Raw genomic sequence first — 25532 nt, forward strand, 5'->3', positions numbered from 1 at the left:
AGAGGGAACTAATATAGCATACACAACAGACAATTCTGTCCAAAAATACATTCCAAAACTGGCAAAAACAGAGATATGTGCCGGAAAGCAGGTATACATCGGTAGCAGTGTAATACATATGATGGCAGATACAGATGACAAACAGGCAGAACATCTGATGTCAAATACAAAGAGCCTAGAAGTATGGGACAAACCACTCCATATTTGCAGAACACCTAAGAGAACACAATAACAAACCAACAACTAGGGAAGGGGACATGAAAATAATTAGAATCAACAGTTAAAAAAAACACTCCTAAGACGGCAAGAAAATTATTACACACAAAATACCAAAGCAGCATGCTGAATGTTCAAGTACACATTTCAAACAGCCTAATAGATTACATAACAGAGTAACATTACAACAGAGGACTACTATCATAACAATAATAATAATAATAACGATAATAAAAATACTACCCAACCCCTTTGCACTCACTTGGTCATGCACCTCTCCACAAAACATTTAAACTAAAACTCAAATCAGCTGAAAACAAAAACTTTGAACCATTCTCTGATAGCTAAGACATTCATATTCAACATGATCAACTCGCAGTGAATAACCACCAACATATTCACCCCACAAAAAAGATCCATGCAGGTATGTTTTCTCTCTCTTTCTCTCTCTCCTCGCACACACACACACACACACACACACATATATATATATATATATATATATATATATATATATATATATATATATATATATATATATATATATATATACACAACAGAAATGAGTAGACTTTAGTTTTCAGCATAAACTTCGTTAGGTTGGCAACATGTACGTAAACAAACCAAACAGGATGAGACACAGAGTCGATTCAAAGTAGTTACGTCTTGAAGTCACAGTTTTCGATCAAATATCTCTAATGAGTGAGAAAACACTGATAGTGCATCACAACAATAAGGGTTCAAAATGGCTCTGAGCACTATGGGACTTAACATCTGTGGTCATCAGTCCCCTAGAACTTAGAACTACTTAAACCTAACTAACCTAAGGACATCACACACATCCACGCCCGAGGCAGGATTCGAACCTGCGACCGCAGTAGTCGCGCGGTTCCGGACTGAGCGCCTGAACCGCTAGACCACCGCGGCCGGCTACAATAAGGGCAAACAAGATGAAAAGAAGGAAAAAGTTCAGAACATAAAAACATGCTTATGTTTCCTAAATAGCGACCTCCATCTTGTGGCCAGATGAGAGGAAACTCAGACTCCAACGAAAAACGCAAAGAATCGTAAGTAATCACTTATTTGCCTAAAAACCAAGACATGAATTGTTTTATAATCCACAAATTACACATATCAAAACAAAACAGTATCATTCTAGTTCCCACTGATAATGCCTTAAAGTGAAAAAAGGCGAAACGGGTCTGGGAGGAATAGAATACAGTGCAGCAAGAGAAGGCGTTTTTTATTTACAAAACAGAAATTTTTGTGCTTGCTGCCGAGAATGGCCACGCAAAGAAACTCGTTATCAACATAAATTTACATCATAGTCTGAGCATGCTACCTTATGTATCATTTCCTGACTGAGTGCCATACAGGAGAATCAACATGTCACACACAACACAAACTAAAGAAATGTAATATGGATTCCTTAAGTAAAGTGTACTCTATACAATTTCCTGCCATTTACGCGTAACATGTATGTCAGCGATTCAGGAAGAATTGTATGTATAGTTCTCCTATTCCTTTATCTTGTACTACACTCCTAGTGGAACAACTATGTGCATGCAATTCAAATGTTAGCCACAAAATAAGTACCCAAATTCACTCTGTTAACAGAAGTGCAGGGTTGGGAACCTATTCCGCCACAATGTGAATCCTGTTTTGATGGTAAGCGTAAATGATTACTGTCCAGTACATTTTGCCACTACAGTTGTTGCCATAAATCATTAGACGCCTCTACCACTGTGATATTCATCCAGTAACCATCTGACGGAATTAACACTTGGACAGAATTAATCAATGATAACTGAATCGAAAGAAGTGGGTTACACTGGTACATGATCACGAAAAGAGAACGAATGTTGCTTCACGAAGACCCAAATACAATTTTGAATTTTGGAAATTGGAGAACACACAAATACGAAAAACCTAATGCACATAGTGAATAAACTTAAAGGAGCATCAAAAGACAACACAACGAATTTCACTACTGATCTGTTAGGACAAGGTGACATTGGAAATGAAGTAGATATTCTGAAAGAATAAAAATTCCACAAGCCGAAATAAAGAAAACAGCTGGCGTACAAAGCATAAACAGTACGAATAAAAATGTAATACAACACATACATCAATTAAAGCAGACACAGGACACACGTTAGAAATTGTGTCAGAGAGAGAAAAGACATAGACAAAGCAGAGTACAACATACGTAAGCTAACCCACTATCAGCACAGAGATTCCAAAGAGACCAGAGAATAGTCCTGAAAAGCATCATACACACACACACACACACACACACACACACACACATTCAATCAGACAAGAAAAATCACACAAAATAATGCAAAACATCATAAACTAATCAGCTTTGTCTTTAGATCCGTAGTGAACTTTCAGAAAGACCCATCTTAAGTACTAGGGAGACATGTGCATAGACTCCTACAGAAAACCTACGCACATATGCAAACAGAAACATGAACATCAAAGGACTTAATCGAGAAGCTACAGAAATCATGAAGATACCTTCAACTGCTGTACTCGTATCTTTTTAAATTCACACTTACGTATCCACAGGAGAAATCATAAATATCGTAGAACAGCAAGTTACACAGCACAAGACTGACCCAGCCATAAATAAATGAAATGTTATAAACTAATTACATAATAAAATTATTTTGCTTACGGTACTAAATTCTGTTTGTGACAAGCACTATCCATGGGATCTTCTATCAGTGGTGCTTTAGTCAACATTTGCTTGGACCAGGCAGTGAAGTAAATATTCAACAAAATTCCCAAGTGGAAGGAGTGCAATTGAAACATTCCGGTACTAATCTGTAGATGACAATTTCTCTCACAAATCAAACACAAAGTCCGGTAGAAGAGCTATACAACATCAACACACTTTAACCACATATTTAAGTCAAACGGAAACTGCAGAAAACGAATTGGAACATAAAGAAACAACTACCAAAGTTAGTTTCCTCTACAACAATATCTCCAAGTGAACTACTTCTCTGACATTCTAATCAAATATCTGAAGTGACGATTGTCAGGACAAGACCAAATGAAGCATACTTCTTCAGCTGTGAAACTGAGTTATTAGAGGTATAAAAGAAGGCTGGTAGCTGGAAAAGCTACAGAAGGAGACCAAAAACCTTAACTTTCTGGCCAGGCAAGCACAACGCAATAACCAAATGACCAGCCAAAAACATAACAGCTTTTGCTGTCCTCATAAATGAAACAAATTCAAGAGAAAACGTAATTGAGGAATTACCAAAAAACGTGAGTCACACTCGTTAGTCACAGGAGACAAGAATCATAGCAGGGGCAGGAAATAAAGGAAATTGCACGAGAGTTGGATAAGAAAAGGAAAGATAGAATGGTGTTCAAGAAACTTTTCAGCATAGTCTAAGGAGTTAATCACTTAGGAATTGGACGATCTGTATGCGTCAGAGTACAAATCCAAACCTGGATTCTACCTTCGAGTTCTTCTGACATTTCACTTTTCTTGCAATCCTTTTATTGCGTCTTGGATACGAAAACATGCAAACAACTGCAGATTTTAAGATATATTGTTGGAATTGTAAGTACCCCTGCAACAGGTTGACGGAGGTGCTTCTCAAGTCAGAGAAAGACAACAGCACATCACCTCCATTAGGACCACGTAACTGCCTCTGATCGTCATTCTAATAGTAATCAAGCAATGAGATCAGTTACATACTTTCCACGAAAAAAGTCCTGCTTCAAAAGTTTTGTGTGATATTTAGTAAATATAGGAGTGAAAAATGGACTCTTAAAACATCTCAGGAGATAAAAATTAATCCTCCGAAATGTGATACGGGTGACGGGACACTGAAACATTCTCCACAAAGAGAATAACGTAGTTGATGTTAACAAGAGTAGGTGAGCAGCAAAGTTCAGAGGAAAACTTTTGGAAACGTAACGAAAAGGTAGGCAACGCGGGATCGCTTATCGGACCATTGTTTGTGAAGCGCAATATTGTTAGATGGAAATACAGAAGGTAAATAGAAGAGATGAATACAAGGATAACTAGAAGGCACTATCATACCTTGCTAAAAGGATACCGTGAGGATCCTATTAGCTCACAAATCACAGATATTTGTTAGGTTTTTCCATATTTTTTATAAAGCTCTTTCTTTCCTATGGTGGCATGTAACGTTATGTGTCGAATGTGATGCAGCAGCGGCTGGTCAAACTGTGCCTAGTGGTAAAAAAAACAAATAATGCTTTAGGTTTCATCGTTGCCCGCGTTGTGTGTACGCTGGGAGTAAGGTTTGGCTCAAATGGTTCAAATGACTCTGAGCACTATGCGACTTAACTTCTAAGGTCATCAGTCGCCTAGAACTTAGAACTAATTAAACCTAACTAACCTAAGTACATCACACACATCCATGTCCGAGGCAGGATTCGAACCTGCGACCGCAGCGGTCACGCGGTTCCAGACTGAAGCGCCTTTAACCGCACGGCCACACCGGCCGGCTGTAAGGTTTGCGTAGAGCGGCTCTTGACACATGATTAACCAATCGTGGGCAGCAACGAGGAGTGACGCTTCTGCAAATTTTTATATTGATACACCTATGAGTAGGAATCATGAGATGCAAGCCCATTGATTTGGGTATCGTAGCACATTAGCGCATTACTTATTGTTTCAGACAGCTGATTTAAAGTGTCAATGTGAAAGAAATTCTCGAAGAACGTGCAATAGGCATTTTTCATACATTACGTATCAATAGTCTTCTGTATCTTCGATTATTGTTGTTGTTCGTATAACAAACGAGATAAGAAACAAAATATCTTTTACCTCAAAATGATTGTTCTAGCTCTCAGCTATCATTGTCTGCAACATCGTTAAGTCCTGACTAAAAAATTCACAGTATCGTTACAACGACATAGTTATGTACAGCAATGTATAACCCCTTGACCCACTGTTTTAAAAACGACCAGTAACCCCTAATCGCCCAACACATATTCTTTAAAGAAGTGAACTCCCCCGGTAGAAACGGCGCAAATGTTATTAGTTTGCAAATGAGTTTTACTGCATGAACAGCAAAAACTTATTTCCTTTCAGTATTCTGTGTATGGTGGAAGGGAGGAGGGAACCCGGGGGGGATATCACATTCCCAAATAGTGAACGAATATAGTTTGGGTACTTTGCGGGCCTTGAGTTATGTTGCCGCAGGACACATACACAGTTTCTAACTTAAATTGTTGACTTTTTTTTAGATCTATAAGGTAGAATGAAACCTACACTACAGGGCATTAAACTTGCTACACCAAGAAGAAATCCGGATGATAAACGGGTATTCATTGGAGAAATATATTATACTAGAACTGACATGCAATTACATGTTCACGCAATTTGGGTGCATAGATCCTGAGAAATCAGTACCCAGAACAACTACCTCTGGCCGTAATAACGGCCCTGATACGCCTAGGCATTGAGTCAAACAGAGCTTGTATGGCGTGTACAGGTACAGCTGCCCATGCAGCTTCAACGCGATACCTCAGTTCATGAAGAGTAGTGACTGGCGTATTGTGACGAGGCAGTTGCTCGGCCACCATTGACCAGACGTTTCAGTTGGTGAGAGATCTGGAGAAACTGCTGGCCAGGGCAGCAGTCGAACATTTTCTGTATCCAGAAAGGCCCGTACAGAACCTGCAACATGTGGTCGTGCATTATCCTGCTGAAATGCAAGGTTTCGTAGGGATAGAATGAAGGGTAGAGCTACGGGTCGTAACACATCTGAAATGTAACGTCCACTGTTCAAAGTCCCGTCAATGCGAACAAGAGGTGACCGAGACATGTAACCAATGGCACCCCATACCATTACGCCGGGTGATACGCCAGTATGGCGATGACGAGTACACGCTTCCAATGTGCGTTCACCGCGATGTCGCCAAACACGGATGCTACCATCGTGATGCTGTAAACAGAACCTGGATACATCCGAAAAAATGACATTTTGCCATTCGTGCACCCAGGTTCGTCGTTTCACCATCGCAGGCGCTCCTGTCTGTGACGCAGCGTCAGGGGTAACCGCAGCCATGGTCTCCAAGCTGGTACTCCATGCTGCTGCAAACGTCGTCCAACTGTTCGTGCAGATGGTTGGCGTCTTGCAAACGTCCCCATCTGTTGACTCAGGGATCGAGACGTGGCTGTACGATCCGATACAGCCATGCGGATAAGATGCCTGTCATTTCGACTGCTAGTGATACGAGGCCGTTGGGATCCAGCACGGCGTTCCGTATTACCCTCCTGCTCCCACCGATTCCATATTCTGCTAACAGTCATTGGATCTCGACCAACGCGAGGAGCAATGTCACGATACGATAAACGGCAATCCCTATAGGCTACAATCCGACCTTTATCAAAGTCGGAAACGCGATGGAACGCATTTCTCCTCCTTACACGAGGCATCGCAACAACGTTTCACCAGGCAACGCCAGTCAACTGCTGTTTGTGTATGACAAATCGGTTAGAAACTTTCCTCATGTCAGCACGTTGTAGGTGTCGCCACCGGCGCCAACCTTGTGTGAATGCGCTGAAAAGCTAATCATTTGCATATCACAGCATCTTCTTCCTGCTGGTTAAATTTCGCGTCTGTAGCACGTCATCTTCGTGGTGTGGCAATTTTATTGGCCAGTAGTGTATTAAAAAGCAGATTATAACAGCATTTTAAATTTTTAAATTCGGTCGATAGTTATATGAGAAATTCCAAAAAACAAGATGTCCGTTGCCTTTCGAATCCGTTAGCTAGGCAACCTTCGATTGCAATCATGTGTTAGTGGCCGTTTAGTAATACAGTCAAAAAAAAAAAAATGGTTCAAATGGCTCTGAGCACTATGGGACTTAACATCTGTGGTCATCAGTCCCCTAGAACTTAGAACTACTTAAACCTAACTAACCTAAGGACATCACACACATCCATGCCCGAGGCAGGATTCGAGCCTGCGACCGGAGCGGTCTCGCGGTTCCAGACTGAAGCGCCTAGACCGCACGGCCACACCGGCCGGCGTAATACAGTCAAGTTACAGTTGGAATAGCAGAAGAGAAGAGGCTTAATCTGGCATTGCCATTCCCATGTGACTGTTACATTAGGTATCAAACGAAAACTTCTGGAAGAGAACTTCACTATCCATCAACGATCAGTTAAGCATGGGAGAGAAGAGGATGGTGGTCACGACTGTGGTTGTGAAGAAGATGCTGATCACAGTACAAGAGAACTCAAAGCTTAACTATAAGAACCAGAACCATTATATGGCGATGAAGCTTGACCCACCGTTACGAGCTCCTCAGGGGAGAACTCTAGAACTGACTTGAAGATTTTGTCGCCCCTCTCCACAATGAAGAGTTTGTTGCCTTCTCGTGTGACGGTCGTCTTCACCCTGCGTCCATCAGGGGTCACGTTGTCGAACTCCTGGCCCAGGCGGAACTTGGTGACAGTGTTCAAGACCACCGTCGTCACCTTCACCGTCCACTCGTCTCCATCGCGGAGCAGCTCCATCACTGGTGTAACCAGGTTGCCCAACTTACGCAGCACGTAGTTCACACCTGCAAGTAAACAGCATCGTCTTATTGATTACATATATCCCGAAAGCATGGTATTTAGTGCAAATTTTTGAACTAATACTGTGTACGAAGTTCAGTTTACCATTTTAATGTCAGGAACATAGATGATGGGCAAAATAAAACTGGTCCGAGAAATATTTCAGGCGCCTTAAGATGGCAAACCAACCTACGTAATCCTTGCCGGGTAATACAAGTTGGGCTTCATAACTTAAGGTACATGAAATATTTTATTGATCGGTTACGTTTGTTCTATCCTGTATAAGCCTATACGTACTGTACGAATGCAGTATGCGCGATTGCATGTGTAGGGATAATTGAAACAAGTAAAGACAGAAATTTTGAACTTGGCATCCATATGGGCTGCCGTCCACAAGCAATGCTGAGTATCCGATAACAGAAGTCCAGTACCTCATCATTGCTCCATGGACACTCGCATACGCATTGCCTTACCACCCAGATGTCCGTTTTCCACGCTTTCCGTGAGTTACTTAAGGACAAGATCATTCCTTTCAAGAGGACACCATCGATTTCTTACTTCACACTTTATATTAACTAATTTATCGTTTATTTAGCCTGACCGGATTATGGCCTTAAGATTCTTTCTTCCATAGGAGCAGAAATAAAACATGTCAACACATACAATATACAATAATAAAAATTTGACTTAATAATAAAAATGATTATGGAGTGCATTAAGATATAAGAATAATAATTTTTCGCTTAGCACTTCCAAAGCTGTGTTCGGTGCTGTCAGAAAAAGAATGGATAATGAAAGAGGAGAGGATTGACAGTGGCAGTGTCAATAGTTGTTAAGAAAGAATAATCTTTCAATAGAGGGCTGTGTGACAAGGAGGAGGGAAAACTGATGGGGAAGGTGGGTGTTGACAAGTGTGTGTTGCAGACAAACGTATGGGAGACATAGCTATTGTAATAGAAGGTGGACCATTACCTGTCTTTTGAAGTTTGAAAGGAATTTAATTTCTCTGTTATTCTGAGGAAAATCATTCCACAGTCGAGTTTATGATACACAAAATGATTTTGAGAAGGTGGTTGTGTTGTGTAGTGGTTTAGAAAGGGTTTTACTTTGCTGAGAACAAGTATTTCTGCTGTACTGTTTTGGTAGTAATGTAAGAGTAGGAAATAGGTAAAAGGTAATGCAGTGATTGAGAAGACAATAGAGTAAATGACCTCGTCATCGACGACACGTTAAAAAGAGATTCCCTTTCTTCATCTTGTTACGTTCTAACACAATGACATCAGCATAGGCTCGTCCCTGGCGCTGGGGAGAGGTAATATACTGGAATTTCACTACAAGGACTTGGGAGCCTGATGCGTTCCGTGAGGAGTAATCGAATTGCTGAAATAGTAGCACACTGTCCATGATAGCCAGGGATCTGGTTTCGAGTTCTGTTCTTGCACACAGTTCGCACTGTCAAATTTTCCTCTTATTAGCTGATTTTATTTATTTATTTATTTATTCGGCTGTTAAATTGGTCAGATTATGGCTTTTACATCAGAGCAGACGTCTTGCCTTTTTCTAAGTTGCCATTTATATTTTTAAGAACATTGGCGACCCCTGTATACAAGAAGGGTAAAATAACGGGCCAATATTTTTGACATCTGTTGACTGTAGAACCCTTGAACATATTCTCAATACAAATATAATAAATTTCTTTCATTTGATCTAAGAAGCATCGCTCGTGCAAAACTCAACTTGCCATTTGCTGACATGAGATCCTGCGAACGACAGATGAAGTGAAACAGACAGATTTCGTATTCCTACACTCCCATAAAGCATTTGAAACAGTGCCCCAGTGCCGACTGTTAATGAAAGTGCGAGTTTACGGAATAGATCCCAGATAAATGAATCTTAAGTAACAGAATTCAGTATGTTGTCCTTGATGGCGAGTTTTCATCAGAGACAAGACTATCGTCAGGAGTGCCTCAGGGAAGTGTGTCAGGACTGCTGTTAGTTTCTTTATATATAAATAATGTGGTGGACAGGGTGAGCAGCAATCTGTGGTTGTTTGCTGATGATGCTGTGGTTTACGGTAAGATGTTGTCGTTGAGTGGCTGTAGGAAGATACTAGACGACTTAGATAAAATTTCTAGTTGTATGAATTGCAGGTGTGTAAGGCATCCGCATTTTTCGGACCTTACATGAGCTTCATAATTACGATACAGAATAAAATCTCCAGAAAACTCTATATTGTTAACAGGAAGCAATTGTAATAATCTCATGTACCGAATAACAAAACAATATCCACCTTTATAATGACAGGGGCATGCGTATATGAGATAAAGTGAACGCAGTTTGGAGGCGGACGGTGCATGTGGCGAGAACAATATAATACCTTTTAGATAAACACAGCCAAGACCAAGGGTAAGTGGCTAGACAGCATTAACAAGACTAGCGGCGACCCGGCAAGAGACACGGTGGGGAGAGTCACGACATATAAAAGCATTTTTGAGAACTAAATTAACAGACCTCTCTCGTCCCACAGTTGGAAACACCTATGTGTGGAAAAATAGCGAAGATGTTGACCTTTACATCTGCGAAGTGAGGGCGGTATGCTTCACGTATCGTGGCGACAGATGTAAAGTGGTAGTTCATATTCCTGCGGGAATTTTTGCGGGCAGAGCATTGTGCACATCGCTCCACCCCTTAGCGAGTGTGCAATAGCCATTATTTCGACTAGGCAAAATTTAACGTTGTACGGAATGCAGGAAAGTTGAGATTGAGTGATTCAGTCAAGGTCAGAGTAGGGAATTAGCGTTTTAAATCCAGCACGGAGACAAAGCGGCCGCAGTTCCCGATTAGTAATATGCCAACGCGCATTAGGTGTCATTAAATGTTGAGTCGAGATTTTGCTCACTCCAACCTGTGTACGCTTTAAATATAGAATTTCAAGAGTTGAATACTAACATACCCTCCAATGAGTACATGAGAGATTGATTAGTTTAAAAGATAAAATATTCTCCGCCAACGTAGTCCGTTCAACAGCTACGACAACGTAGATGTAAATTGCACTTATGAAGATTGAATTGTTTTGCTAGTTATAACATTCTAATATATAGAGATAAAGATTTAATAATCACATATTCAATGTCTAAGTGTTAATTATTTTGTTGAGACTTGAAAGTAATTGAACTTGCTTGTTATGTATCTCTTGAACCCTGAAAGCAGTGATAAATTAAATGTAGAATGAAAAAGGGAGAGGTTGTGTTGTCATTTTAGAAAAAATCCCGAACTCTTATTTATATCAATTTCTGCATTCTTGTTATGTCACAACAGAATTTCTAATTCATTTGAGATAATCTGCACCTAACATTAGCGGTATTACAGGGACAAAATTAATAGCTATGAAGAATGTCTGTTTAAGACCCTGGGCTTGAGAAGACGTTAAGATACGTTATCACTTGCGTGCGATCACAAAATAGCTTTACCCACCAGCATGTTACTCAAAATGAGTACACGTTACGGGTGAGTAGGAAAAACAAACCCGTAATTTTCGAGTACAGCGTTAGTAGTGTGCTGCGTGACATAGTCATGTCGATGAAATATTTAGGCGTGACTTTATGAAGCAGTATAAAATGGAATAATCAGGTAAGGAGTCTAGTAGGAAAGGCGAATTTTCGAATTCGGTTTAGTGGGAGAGTTTTATGAAAGTGTGGTCCTTCTGTTAAGGAGACCGCGTAGAGGACACTATTGCGAACCATTGTTGACTACTGTTTGAGTGTTTGGGATCCTCAAGAAATCGAATTAAAGGAAGACATCGAAGCAGAGGCGGTCTGCTAGATTTCTCACAGGTAGTTTCAAACAATAAGCAAGTATTACGGAAATGTTTCGGAAACTCAAATGGTAGTCCCTACAGTGAAAACGACTTTCACTTCGAGGAGCACTACTGAGAAAATTTAGAGAACCGGCATATGAGGCTGACTGCCGCCAACGTACATTTCGCGTAAGGACCATGAAGGCAATATTAGAGAGAGCAGGGCTCACGTGGAGGCTTTCCCTCGCTCTACTTACGACTGGAACAGAAAAGAAAATGGCTGGTAGCGGCACAGGGCAGACTCCACCAAGCACCGCACGATGGCTTGCGGAGTACGTATACAGATGTAGATAATGTTTAAACGATTTGTATTCTAGCGACTGCTTTACTTATATTACGATAACTTCAGGAAATGGAAACAACAAATACACTGCAGGTTACCATGCCAAACACCGTGTAGGAAACCCGTCGGCATTCGTCTTCCAGTCGTCTAGAAATGGATAAATAGAGGTCCAGTATGGTTCTCAAAAGAGTCTTATACCATTCTTTACACAAAATAATGACAACGATGATGGAGGTGGATAGCGATCACGCACTCTTCTCTCGATACTAGACCGCAGTCTCACAATAACATTCAGGTGTTGTGATTGTGGTGGCCGGGAGAGATTCGACACTTCATCCTCGTGCTCGCAAAACCAGCCCTGAACAATGCGAGCTGTGTGAACAGAGGCTGTGTCGTCCTGGAACACAGCATCGCCATTGGGGAACAAACGTGATCAGTCACAATGGCCTCAAAATCCTTGGCAGGAATGCGACATTGCAGAATTACCAAGGGGCCCACTTAATACCACACGGGACGTTAACTTCGCCTAGTAGATAGTGTGGGAAGTTCCATGCGGCTTTTCGCGGATGATGCTGTAGTATACAGAGAAAATGCAGCATTAGAAAATTGCAGCGAAATGCAGGAAGATCTGCAGCGGATAAGCACTTGGTGCAGGGAGTGGCAACTGACCCTTAACATAGACAAATGTAATTTATTGCGAATACATAGAAAGAAGTATCCTTTACTGTATGATTATATGATAACGGAACAAACACTGGTAGCAGTTACTTCTGTAAAATATCTGGGAGTATGCGTACGGAACGATTCGAAGTGGAATGATCATATAAAATTAATTGTTGGTAAGGCGGTCGGGTTGACGTAGGAGGTAGAGAAGATCCAAAGAAGAGCGGCGCGTTTCGTCACAGGGTTATTTGGTAAGCGTGATAGCGTTACGGAGATGTTTATCAAACTCAAGTGGCAGACTCTGCAAGAGAGGCGCTCTGCATCGCGGTATAGCTTGCTGTCCAGTTTTCGAGATGGTGGGTTTCTGGATGAGGTACCGAATATATTGCTTCCCCCTACTTATACCTCCCGAGGAGATCACGAACGTAAAATTAGAGAGTTTCGAGCGCTCACGGAGGCTTTCCGGCAGTCGTTCTTCCCGCGAACCATACGCGACTGGAACAGGAAAGAGAGGTAATGACAGTGGCACGTAAAGTGCCCTCCGCCGCACACCGTTGGGTGGCTTGCGGAGTATCAGTGTAGATGTACATGTAGAAGTTGAAAAAAAAAGAAGAGAAACGAAGCTCTTCCGGTCAGTGGACTTTCTCCCGTTGCTCCACAGTCCGTGTATTATGGCTCCAGCAATATCTTTTCTTGTTACTGGCACTTGCATTACTGATGAGTGGTTTGGGGAATTAAACTTGCCCTGTAATTCGCTGCTTATGAAGGCCACTTCGTGTTGCTTTGGTTCTTACAGGTTTGGCGAGAGAGACATCCAGCTCTGCAGTGCGTTTTGATGGAGGCGTCCCCTTATTTTTGTCACAGTTCTCTTCAGTAACCCTTAGTCAGGATCACATAACACACGTTTTCGTCCACGTTGTGATTTAGTGGACGATATTTTTCCACTTTCTCTGTTTTGCAGTATAAATCTTCCATGTGGATCCTCTTGAAGCACCATGCAGTTCGGCTACCTTGTTTACCGAAGCTCCCAAAATACGGGAATCAAGAAGTTTGCCGCGTTAGAAATCACTTAGCAGCGACGTAATGCGCTCACTACTACACAGAATACTGTTCTGACTATCACGAGAGACACCTGCAATGTATTGACGACATTCCACAGGTGCCGTTAGTGTTAAAATACTCAAGTGCAACCTGCAGGCTTGGCTAGCATCTCCTCTTATGTTCAAGTACTCATTGCTCGCGTTGTTTCTGTACGCCTGTATTACTATAATTATCAACATGAACATCGTATTCTAAAGATCTTTTAAAGGCATTATTGCAGCAATCACGTTTCTTTATTTTGTTATAATTATCTCAATAATTTTGGTGCTTTCTTATTTCCAATCCTTGTTCATTCCCAGACAATTTCGAATTCGCGGGAGACTTAAGCATTTCTTTACTATAATGTATTATAGATTAATCGAACAAAAACTGTGTCAAGCGATCGGAAGAGAGTACGGATCATACTTGACTGCAGTAATGGTAGAAGACGTGATCCACAAAATTACTGTCCAGCATCCTTGATATCCGTTTTTTGCACCATCTTAGAAAGTATTTTGAGTCGAAACATATTACGGTAACTCGAACACAATGGCGTTGATCTTCCCAATGCCAACGGGCACGGATACTGAAACATCGGACATGAGAAACCCAACATGAGCTTTCTCACGTGACATCCTGAAACACATGAATCAAGATAGTCAGGCAGATGTGGTATTCCTTGACCTTTGCAAAACATTTGACGCAGTACCTCACCAAGGCTTATTAATGAAAGTAAGATATCGTGGAGTATCAAACCAGATGTTTTACTGCATTGGGGATTTATTGGTAGGAAGTACGCAGCTTTGCATGGAGATTTATTTACAGATATGGAAATAACTTCAAGCGTCCCCCAAGGTAGTGTATTACTTGGTGTTCATATTGTGTATTAATGACGTGGCAGATAATATTAAGAGTAACCTCAGACTTTCGCAGATCATACAGTTATCTAGAATGAACTTCGGACTGAAATATGCTATATATATATATATATATATATATATATATATATATATATATATATATATATATATATAGGATGGGGCAGTTAAAACAATCTATGGAAATATCTGGAAAAATATCTGGAACACTACACCCTGGATGAAAAAAAAGGTTGTATTAAAAGTTTTTTGTCTCGAAAGGAGACATCCAGTGACAATAAACTCACCACCATGCCCCACCCACTCCTAGTGAGTTGGAGGGGATCAATTTTGAAATCTTCGATAAGTCTCCCCAGTTTTTATTGCTGATTTGGAATCTCCGGAAAAAAAGTGTGTAACTTTTGTAAAGAACAATTTTATCCGACGACGGCCTGCAAAGAACGAAAATGTCGCAGTGGATATTTCAGCTGTAACTACTATATATCCTCACATTACTTCTCGGCAAATGTCACGTGGTGCAGGAATTTCGCGATGAAGTGTTCTGTGCATACTAAATGAACACAAATGCTATCCATTCACACCTATCGTTGCATCAAACCATACAGTGGCGACTTTCAAACCCGCTTGAAGTTTTGCAATAGGATACAACAACAATAAGCAGTCAATGATGATTTTCGTTCAAAGGTACTGTTCTCTGACGAAGCAACGTTTACAGATCGTGGTTACGTGAACCGGCATAGTATGCATTATTGGGCAGTGGAGAATCTTCACTGCTTAAGGCAAGTCTAATTCCAACGTCCACTGAGCGTTAATGTTAGTTGCAGTGTGTTTGGTACCCGGATAATTGGCCCATACTCCACAGCGGTCGAATGTATGGCGACTTTTTAGATAATATTTTGCAAATATTACTATAAAATGTCCCGGTTCAAACGAAAATGGACAAGTGGTTTCAACAAGATGGCTGTCAAAAGCATTATTCATGGATATCTCGCGAAGTTCTGAAGCAAGATTATCCTGGTCGATGGCTTGGGCGAGGAGGTCACCATGAGTGGCCTGCGTGTTCACCCGATTCGACGCTTCCCGATTTTTACCTGTGGGGAACGCTAAAAAAGAAATGTCACGCGGATGTACCAACAACCCCTGCAAATATGTGGCAGCGAATTATCACTGAATGTGCAAAAATTAGTGAAGAGACATAGAGATGTAGAATAGTCTTTCAGAAATAAGACTGCAATATGTATTGCAGCAAACAACGGAAAAGTCGTCTCAATGGGTCAGTGCCTGGTTTGGCGAAGAGTTTCGTAGTATGTGGAGTGTAATGGAGACGTGGAAACTTGGGTTACACTGTCTTTTGCAGTTGGACGACAATAGCGGTACACAGTAGTAAAGCGCGATGCAGTTAGTTGGTATGTACAGTGGGTGAGAACCAAGGGGACTCGCCTAAAACAAGCACTTCGATGGTGAGGGGCTAGGGGATTCACCTGAAAAAAGCACCCCAATCGTGAGAGGCATAGGGTCTCATCTAAAACAATCATTTCGGTGAGAGGCATGGGGACTCACATCTCACATAAAACTAGCACCCCAACAGATTGTTTGTTACTTGCAAGCACCGCAGCAATTAGAGGCAAAGAGACTCACCTAAGACACGCACCCCGACGATGAGAGACAAGGGGATTCACATTAAAGAAGCTCCCCAAAGGCAAAAAAACTCTACACGTCCATGACTTTACACCTGGGTTACGCTAAATGTAGTAGTTACTGCATTGACAAACAAACCAATGACCTGTTCCCACCGCTTCCCACTTCGGCGCCATCTCTGAAGATAATTACACCAACAACGTGGACACCGTTATGTTTTATGGTCTGGAGAATCACGTTTATTTGATATAAAACACCGGTGTATCATTACAAAAAGCAAGAATACCGCCCTTCTACCCTGCTGGGATCCTAATCTATTGGGTAATTTCCAGAGATACTACCACCTTTCAACGGATTGTAACACATTTTCATTTGTGTCGATTACAACTTCATCTATACCACAGCGATGAAACTTTTCCATCCAAAAGTTACCTACTTTTTCCCAGAGAATTCGAATCTGTAATAAAAATTGAGCGTTCCTAATCAACATTTCAAAGTTGCCCCCCATCCTATACGCTGAGGATGGGGCAGGTGTTCGAATGTAGTGTCATTGGATGTCAACGGATTGTAACCCATTTTCATTTGCCTCGATTATAACTCCATCTATACCACAACGATAAAACTTTTCCATCCCAAAGTTACGTACTTTTTCCCACAGAATACGAATCTGTAATAAAGATTGAGGGTTCCTAGTGAACATTTCCAACTTGCCCCTCCTCCTATACCCTGAGGATGGGGCAGGGGGTCGAATGTAGTGTCATTGGATGTCCCCCTTCGACACGAACAATTGTTATACAACCCTTTTGTAATCCGATGTGTAGTTTTTCACATATATCAGCTGGAACTTGATGAGATTTCAAACTAATGTCCAGCAGTATTAAACTGAGCACTTCTGAAAACGAAAAATAATAACCCTGTACAATATCAGTGTGTCACAGATGCAGTCGGTCACCCCTTACAGATCCTTTGGTGTCAAGATTTTTTGTAGCGATATAAAACGGAATAATCATAGACTCAGTCATAGGTAAAAGAGGGGATAAATTGCGGTTCTTTAATAGGTTACCGGGGAAATGTAATTAGTCTACAAAGGAGACGGCTTAAACAGCTTTCATGGGCCCCATCCTAGAATGTTGCTTAGTTGTATCGAACCTGTACCATCAGCTGATTGTACAAAAACAAGAGCATAATGTATGGTCGCAGGCCTGTCTTCCTCAAGAGCGAAAACAAAGAAGGTACTTTGTTAGATGGCGGGGTGTAGAGCGAAGTCAACGTTCTAACTCGTCCAAAAGGTGTTCCATGGGGTTTAGGGCGGGACTCTAAGCAATCTAGTCCATTTCAGAGATGTTATTGTCCACAAATAATTGTCTCGCAAATGTTACTTTTTTGACAGCATGCACCGTCGTTGTGATACAAACATCATGTCCGAAATGTCCCTCCGCTCCGCGCAGTAGACAATGCCATAGAATGTGTCCACATCCTTCCGCATTTAGCTTTTTCTTGTGAGTAATCAGGTGATCACAGCCTAACCACCAAAAACGGCCTCATGCCGGGACACCATGTCCTTCGTACGTCACTGTTGGCACTACACAGATAGCGTTCTACAGGCATTCACAAAACCAGAACCTACTCACCAGACTGTAGCGTGATTCGTCACCCCAGATCACTCATGTCCAGCCACCCACGTCCAGTGACGTAACTCCTTACACAACCTCAAGCATCATTTAACAGTGACTTCAGGAATGTGTGGCTTACAATGAGCTGCTCAATCATTATACCCCATTATTTCTAGCTCCCTACGCACAGTCGCTGTGCTACCTGGACTGGTGGTAGCAGTTTGGAACTCAGGAGTGCCTCCTTCCGCTGATCTCATGCTAGTTTTCGCAGTCACACTCCGCGATACTCGCGGTGTCGATGAGGTTTACTTGGTGTTGGGTTAGGTGTAGTTGTTCCTTCATGTTCCTATTTGACAGTCACATCACCAGCAGTCTAGTTGACTAACCTTAAAACCTTTGAAATGTTCATGATAGATACGTTACTCAGGTGACATCCAATGAGCAGTCCACGTCTTCAGTCACTCAGCTCTCCTGACAGACCCATTCTGCTGTTACTGCCTCTCTAGTGACAACACAATAGTCCCCGCCTCCTTTTATAAAGGCTGGTCCACCTCTCGCGATATCTAGTAGTTAACTGAGAATTAAATTGGAGTTTCTGGATACTTTTAACCGGATAGTGTATATTAAAGCGGCCCAAGAGACAGTAAAAACAATTTCGTATTATCACTCGACGCTATCACAACTTGTTCTCTGGATGAAATTAACAATTTTATCGGTTATGGAATACGTCGTGAGAACTGCAACACTTCTTCCTAACGTGCGTCTCGTGGTGCGTGTTAGCACAAAAATTGAGTTTGAAAACATTTTGACTATTTTTCGACTGTAAATTGCCGCTACCAGTCACAAACTTTGTCAACTACTGTATTACTTCCAGAATGAGATTTTCACTCTGCAGCGGAGTGTGCGCTGATATGAAACTTCCTGGCAGATTAAAACTGTGTGCCCGACCGAGACTCGAACTCGGGACCTTTGCCTTTCGCGGGCAAGTGCTCTGCCATCCTTTTTTTTGTTTGTTTTTTAATTTCAATTTGTTCTATATTGTTCGTTGAATTGGTTCGTGGCGGACGTCCGATGACACCCGTTCAGTTTGTTCGTTGATCCGTTCACTCAGTTTTTTTATTACAGAGGGTAGCTAAATCCTCTGACCAAACACGCTGAGCTACCGTGCCGGCATACCATCTGAGCTACCGAAGCACGACTCACGCCCGGTTCTCACAGCTTTACTTCTGCCAGTATCTCGTCTCCTACCTTCCAAACTTTACAGAAGCTCTCCTGCGAACCTGGCAGAACTAGCACTCCTGAAAGAAAGGATACTGCGGGGACATGGCTTAGCCACAGCCTGGGGGATGTTTCCAGAATGAGATTTTCACTCTGCAGCGGAGTGTGCAGTCGGGTGTGTCTTCGTCATTGGCAACCGTGTCTCGTTTTCGGCTTCCGGCACACTCCTCAGTATTTACAGCCGAACTTTTCGCCTTGTATCAGGCCAAGGAGTACATTCGGCGATACAGCCTTTCCAATTGTGTCCTCTGCTCAGACTGCATCAGTGTCCTCAAAAGGCTATGTGCGCTGTACACTACTCATCCCTTAGAGCAGCGGGTCCAGAAAAACTGTCACTTGCTCTCTTTTCGTGGAGCCAGTGTGATGTTTCTGTGGGTTCCTGGTCACGTAGGTCTGCCAGGAAACGAGGCTGCTGACGCTGCTGCCAAGGCTGCAGTCCTCATATCTCACCCCGCGAGTACCTCCGATGAAATTTTGAAATTGGTGAAGTTCAAATGGTCAAATGTGTTTGAAATCCTATGGGACTTACCTGCTAAGGTCATCAGTCCCTAAGCTTAAACACTACTTAACCTAAATTATCCTAAGGACAAACACACACATCCATGCCCGAGAGAGGACTCGAACCTCCGCCGGGACCAGACGCATAGTCCATGACTGCAGCGACCGAGACCGCTCGGCTAAACCCGCGCGGCTAAATTGGTGAAGTCCTATGGGACCAAACTGCTGAGGTCATCGGTCCCTAAGCTTACACACTACTTAACCTCTTAAACTAACTTACGCTAATGACAAAACACACACCCGTGCCCGAGGGAGGACTCGAAGCTACGACGGGGCGAGCCTCGCGGACCGTGACAAGGTGGCCCCAGACCGCGCGGCTAGCCCGGCCGCCCCTCCATGGTCTCTGCGTTGCCGTCTGTCAGGAGGTGGTGTCCCTTTGGCATCGCCAATGGTCCTCACTTCAGGGGAAAAAGGTTCGGCTTATTAATCCTCTCCCAGCGCCTTGGACGACCTTCTCTCGGTCATCCCGCCGGGAGGAGATTATTTCAACTCGGCTGGTATTGGGCACCGCCTTTTTGGCTATCATCATTTGCTAAGTGGCGCTACCCCATCACTTTGTCCACATTGGGTCCAAATTTTAACTACCCGCCACTTCCTGCTGGAATGCCCTTTTTTTAACAATTTACGTTCCAGCTTGGGTTTGCCGTCTTATTTATCAGCCGTTTTAGCGAATGACGCGCGGGCTGTCGACCGCGTTTTACTTTTTACCCGCCGAAGCAATATGGCGAAGGCCATTTAATTTTTGGTTTTGGACCTCCATTTCTGTATGGTGTCCTTTTTAGCCCTTTTTCCACGTGCCTGTTTTTAGCTGTCTCCTATTCTGTCCACTGGGACTGACGTATAGTCGTTTAACTCCTCTCTGTGTTCATGTTCTATAGTTTTGACTTGGGCGCATATGACCCCAGTTGTTTTTTGCGCCATAAATCACAACAAAACAAAACGGCGTTGGTGCAACGGGCGTCGAGCAGCAAGGTTGTATCAGGAGACATATCTCCGTCGATAACGACCACAGCATTCAATGCTTGCAACAATGTTTCGCCCTTTGTCTGAGACAGGGTCGTTTCAGGAAGCAGGATTTCATGAATTACGTACCGAAATGTTCGGACGTCAGACTTGGAGAAGAATCTGATTAACACTGTGGAAGGTGACCGCCATGTCAATACCAGGCAGTTGGCCCACCAGTACAGGGTAAGCCAGAAGAGCGAGTGGAACATTCTCCATAACAATTGTTACTACACTTATCATTTGCAGCGTGTACAGGGCTTACTAGCGACAGCCTTCCCACATCGAGAGAAGTTTTGTCACTGGTTTCTTCACCAGACAACCACGATCCCGGTATCTGTGTCATCAATACTGTTCACAGATTAGGCCACTTTACGCTGGTTTGGTACGAGGGGTGTCCAGAAAGTAAGTTCCGATCGGTCGCGAAATGGAAACGACTATGAAAATCCGATGAAGCTTAGCACAAATGTGTTGGTCAGTGTCTATAGTATGACCCTAGATAGTATCACGTCGTTCTTCTCATTTCTGAGCCCATAGTGAGCGCGTAATGTCTAGAGAATACTGTCTCCCGCCAAGTACGAGGGCCTGGTGAGAAATTTCGCCTGAAGCTATGCAGCCAACATTACATCACTGTCGTGCGGTTTCTTCTTCAAGACAATTCTCAGCCGCATTCTGCACAGGCAATGAAGATGCTCCTTCATCGTTTTCAATTGGAAATGTTTGATTACCCACAATACAGCCCGTAACTGTCCCTCTCTGAGTTTCATCTCTGCTCACATGAACCGCTGGCTATGAAGACAACATTTTGGCATAGTCAACGAGCTCTAGGCCAGCGTAGAGAATTGGTGGAAAGCACTGGCGGCTGTCTTCTATGATGGGGGTATTGGAAAGTTGGTACAACGCTACGACAAATGTCTAAATCAAAAAATGGTTCAAATGGCTCTGAGCACTATGGGACACAACTTCTGAGGCCATTTGTCCCCTAGAACTTAGAACTAGTTTAACCTAACTAACCTAAGGACATCACACACATCCATGCCCGAGGCAGGATTCGAACCTACGACCGTAGCGGTCCCGCAGTTCCAGACTGCAGCGCCTAGAAGCGCACGGCCACTTCGGCCGGCAGTCTAAGTCAGAACGGCGACTACGTACAGAAGTAGCTGGAAGGTGTAGCTAACTGTTACAAATAAAACATTTCTGATTTTCACTGTGGTTTCCGTTTCGCGATCAACCGGAACTTACTTTCTGGACAGCCCTCGTATCTTCAACTTTCATAACAGTCATCTGTGGGATAATATGCAGAAGACCATGGTATGGTGGCAGCGAGTCATCGGCATCGGTGCAGCCGGAATGTGTGTGCCAGGATAACTAGTGACTGTATTTTGGTACAAGTATTCCTTCCACGCTCCCTAACAGGCCGGAACTATCAGCGTTTCTTGCTGATGACATTGCCTCCCCTGCTGGAAGAAGTGCCATCGATGATCAGAAATATGGCTGCTACATGATGGTGCTCCAGTTCCCTTCGCCGTTAACGTCCAGACGCACCCCAATCGAGTCTTCACTGGTCGACTGATCGGACGAGGGGGTCCAGTTGCATGAAGGCCGATGTGGCTAAGCGGTTCTAGGCGCTTCAGTCCGGAACCGCGCAGCTGCTACGGTCGCAGGATCGAATCCTGCCTCTGGCATGGATGTGTGTGATGTCCTTAGTTAGGCTTACGTAGTTTTAAGTCTAGGGGACTGATGACCTCAGATGTTAAGTCCTATAGTACTTATAGGGCTTAGAGCCACTTGCATGCCCTGCTCGCCCACCGGATCTCAAGCCGTGCGATTTCTGGTTTTGGGGCCATCTCAAAAGTATCGTGTATGCAGAGCCCATTCTAGATGTAGAGACACTGGAGCAGCGTATTCCTGCTGCCTTTGACACTGCTGGGTGCAGCCTGGCCGATTTCATTAGACCTTTCATGTTCCACATCCTCTCATCGATTAATTCCTAGAGTTTGTACACGGTGAAAAAAAATCACTCTGTATATAAAGCTTTTACTTTCTCTAGTGATTGTCACTCTTACAGGCAAAAGTTCCCTACCAGACCGTTTCAACGGACATGAACAGGAGACGGTACTGTGCCAGATCCAGAGCCTTTAATCCTTCCGGCTGCCAGTAAGAAGGTGCCGGTATCTGTTACTACAGTGGCCGCGGCGGTGCGGCTGCAGCAGCACGCGCGATCACGTCTACTACACTACTGACTATTAAAATTGAGACACTTGGACAATAGCAATTAACGAAATATCACCTATTTAAACTTCAATTGACTTAATTCACTTTTTATCAATATTTGTTAGCACAACACGTTTTGGCAGCATGCTACAATCATCGCGTGCATTACTTTTAAATGTACATCAATCGCATGTGTGATGAGAATAATTTGCTTTGTGTTGGCCTAGCTGGGAGAGACTACCAAAAAAGATACAATGAACACAAAACGCCTACCACACAGAAAATTATGATAAAGCAGCAGTAGCCACTCACATTAAGGACACTGTCCATCCATTCCAGGATACCTCAAATGATCTTCTTATATTATTAGTTGGTGAATACGTTTGTAAACATTTTTGTTTTTCGTGTTGATTTTCTGGTTGCTGTGAGTTTGTTTATCGATTATCGTTTTTTATTCGTAGATTACTGCTGCTATTTGAGTATACATGTCGTCACTTTGTCATTTGCAGACACCGAGTGGGGCTCTGGACGCTAGAAATCGAGTGCCAAATGGAGAAATCGGAACCTTTCTGATCTTTCTTCTGTTTGAGATCAGTAGATGAGTGACAGCGGCGGAGGCAGCCAGAAACATTTGCGCCCTGCATGGGAATAATGCTACCGAACAGAACACGGCGAGAAAATGGTTTTCTCGTTTTAAGGAGTACTATTTTGACATTGGTATCCCTCCGCGTTCAGGAAGACCTTCGGGGTACGATGAATATCGTTTAAAAGCATTAGTCTACAATGAACTACGTCAGTGTACTCGAGACCTGGCAGACGTGATGAACTGTGATCGTTCCACCATCGTGCGACATTTGTATGTAAGTGGGAAGCTTCAAATTTTGGTGTATTGGTACTACATGGTCTCAGCCAAAATCACAAAAATCAGCTGGTGGCCATACTTGCATCTCTGCTTGCTCTCCATCAGTTGGATCGTTAACAACACCGATCATTTGCTATCCCGTATCGTTACTGGTGACAATAAATGGCGTTTTCATGCTAATACAGGGTGATTCAAAAAGAATACCACAACTTTAGGAATTTAAAACTCTGCAACGACAAAAGGCAGAGCTAAGCACTATCTGTCGGCGAATTAAGGGAGCTATAAAGTTTCATTTAGTTGTACATTTGTTCGCTTGAGGCGCTGTTGACTAGGCGTCAGCGTCAGTTGATGCTAAGATGGCGACCGCTCAACAGAAAGCTTTTTGTGTTATTGAGTACGGCAGAAGTGAATCGACGACAGTTGTTCAGCGTGCATTTCGAACGTAGTATGGTGTTAAACCTCCTGATAGGTGGTGTATTAAACGTTGGTATAAACAGTTTACAGAGAATGGGTGTTTCTGCAAAGGGAAAAGTTCTGGACGGCCGAGAACGAGTGATGAAGATGTAGCACGCATCCAGCAAGCATTTGTTCGCAGCCCAGAAAAATCGACTCGCAGAGCTAGCAGAGAGCTGTAAATTCCACAATCAACTGTATGGAGAGTCCTACGAAAAAGGTTAGTTATGAAACCTGAACTACCCGAGGCGATGGATCGGCCGCCAGGCAGCCCGTGACAGAGCACTTCATCACTGCCCTCCAAGAAGCCCTGATCTTACCCCCTGCGATTTTTTCTTATGGGGGTATGTTAAGGATATGGTGTTTCGGCCACCTCTCCCAGCCACCATTGATGATTTGTACGAGAAATAACAGCAGCTATCCAAACTGTTACGCCTGATATGCTACAGAGAGTGTGGAACGAGTTGGAGTATCGGGTTGATATTGCTCGAGTGCCTGGAGGGGGCCATATTGAACATCTCTGAACTTGTTTTTGAGTGAAAAAAAACCTTTTCAAATACTCTTTGTAATGATGTATAACAGAAGGTTATATTATGTTTCTTTCATTAAATACACATTTTTAAAGTTGTGTTATTCTTTTTGAATCACCCTGTATAAGGAAAATAAAGGGGTGGTTGAGCTCAAACAAAGCAGCAACTTCTCATACAAAGACCTGAGTGCACCCACAAAGGCTAATGCTATGCATTTGGTGGAATTGCTTCCCCGAGGTGTAACCATCAGTGTTGACATTTATTGTCAACAACCGAGACGTCTTGGAGACGCAGTCGCAGAACAAGGACCAGGGAGACTGCGTGAAGTGATGCTATTCTACGATAACGCCTGCCCGCATTTTGCTAGACTGACAAAAAATGGTATAAGGGAGTTTGGGTGAAAGTCATTCCGCACCCACCTTGTGCACCTGATCTTATGTCCTCAGATTTTCACCTTCTCCGCTCTCTATCGAACAGCACAGCCTTCAATAACTTCCTTTTCCGGATGATTATATGCTCCCGACATGGTTCGCCGAGTTCTTCGGCTCAAAACCACGTGCTATCTACAGTCACGAAATTGACAAGTTACCCGAGCGCTGGGGGACTGTTGTAAACAGTGAAAGAGAATATACGAGGGCTGTTCAATAAGTAATGCAACACTTTTTTTTTTCTCGGCCAATTTTGGTTGAAAAAACCGGAAATTTCTTGTGGAATATTTTCAAACATTCCCGCTTCGTCTCGTATAGTTTCATTGACTTCCGACAGGTGGCAGCGCTGTACGGAGCTGTTAAAATGGCGTCTGTAACGGATGTGCGTTGCAAACAACGGGCAGTGATCGAG

General features: G+C 42.9%; 1 protein-coding gene across 1 annotated transcript in view; it reads right to left on the minus strand.

The window, feature by feature from the left end:
• LOC126419167 (fatty acid-binding protein, muscle-like) overlaps window positions 1-25532 on the minus strand; it is a 99479-nt gene that overhangs the window by 20564 nt on the left and 53383 nt on the right. The window contains exon 2 of the mRNA XM_050086295.1: window positions 7518-7789. Within this exon, the coding sequence (XP_049942252.1) occupies window positions 7518-7789 (272 nt within the window). The remainder of the gene's footprint in view (window positions 1-7517; window positions 7790-25532) is intronic.

The sequence above is a fragment of the Schistocerca serialis genome, chromosome 9 (assembly GCF_023864345.2).
Source record: "Schistocerca serialis cubense isolate TAMUIC-IGC-003099 chromosome 9, iqSchSeri2.2, whole genome shotgun sequence".
In the NCBI taxonomy this organism is placed as follows: domain Eukaryota; kingdom Metazoa; phylum Arthropoda; class Insecta; order Orthoptera; family Acrididae; genus Schistocerca; species Schistocerca serialis.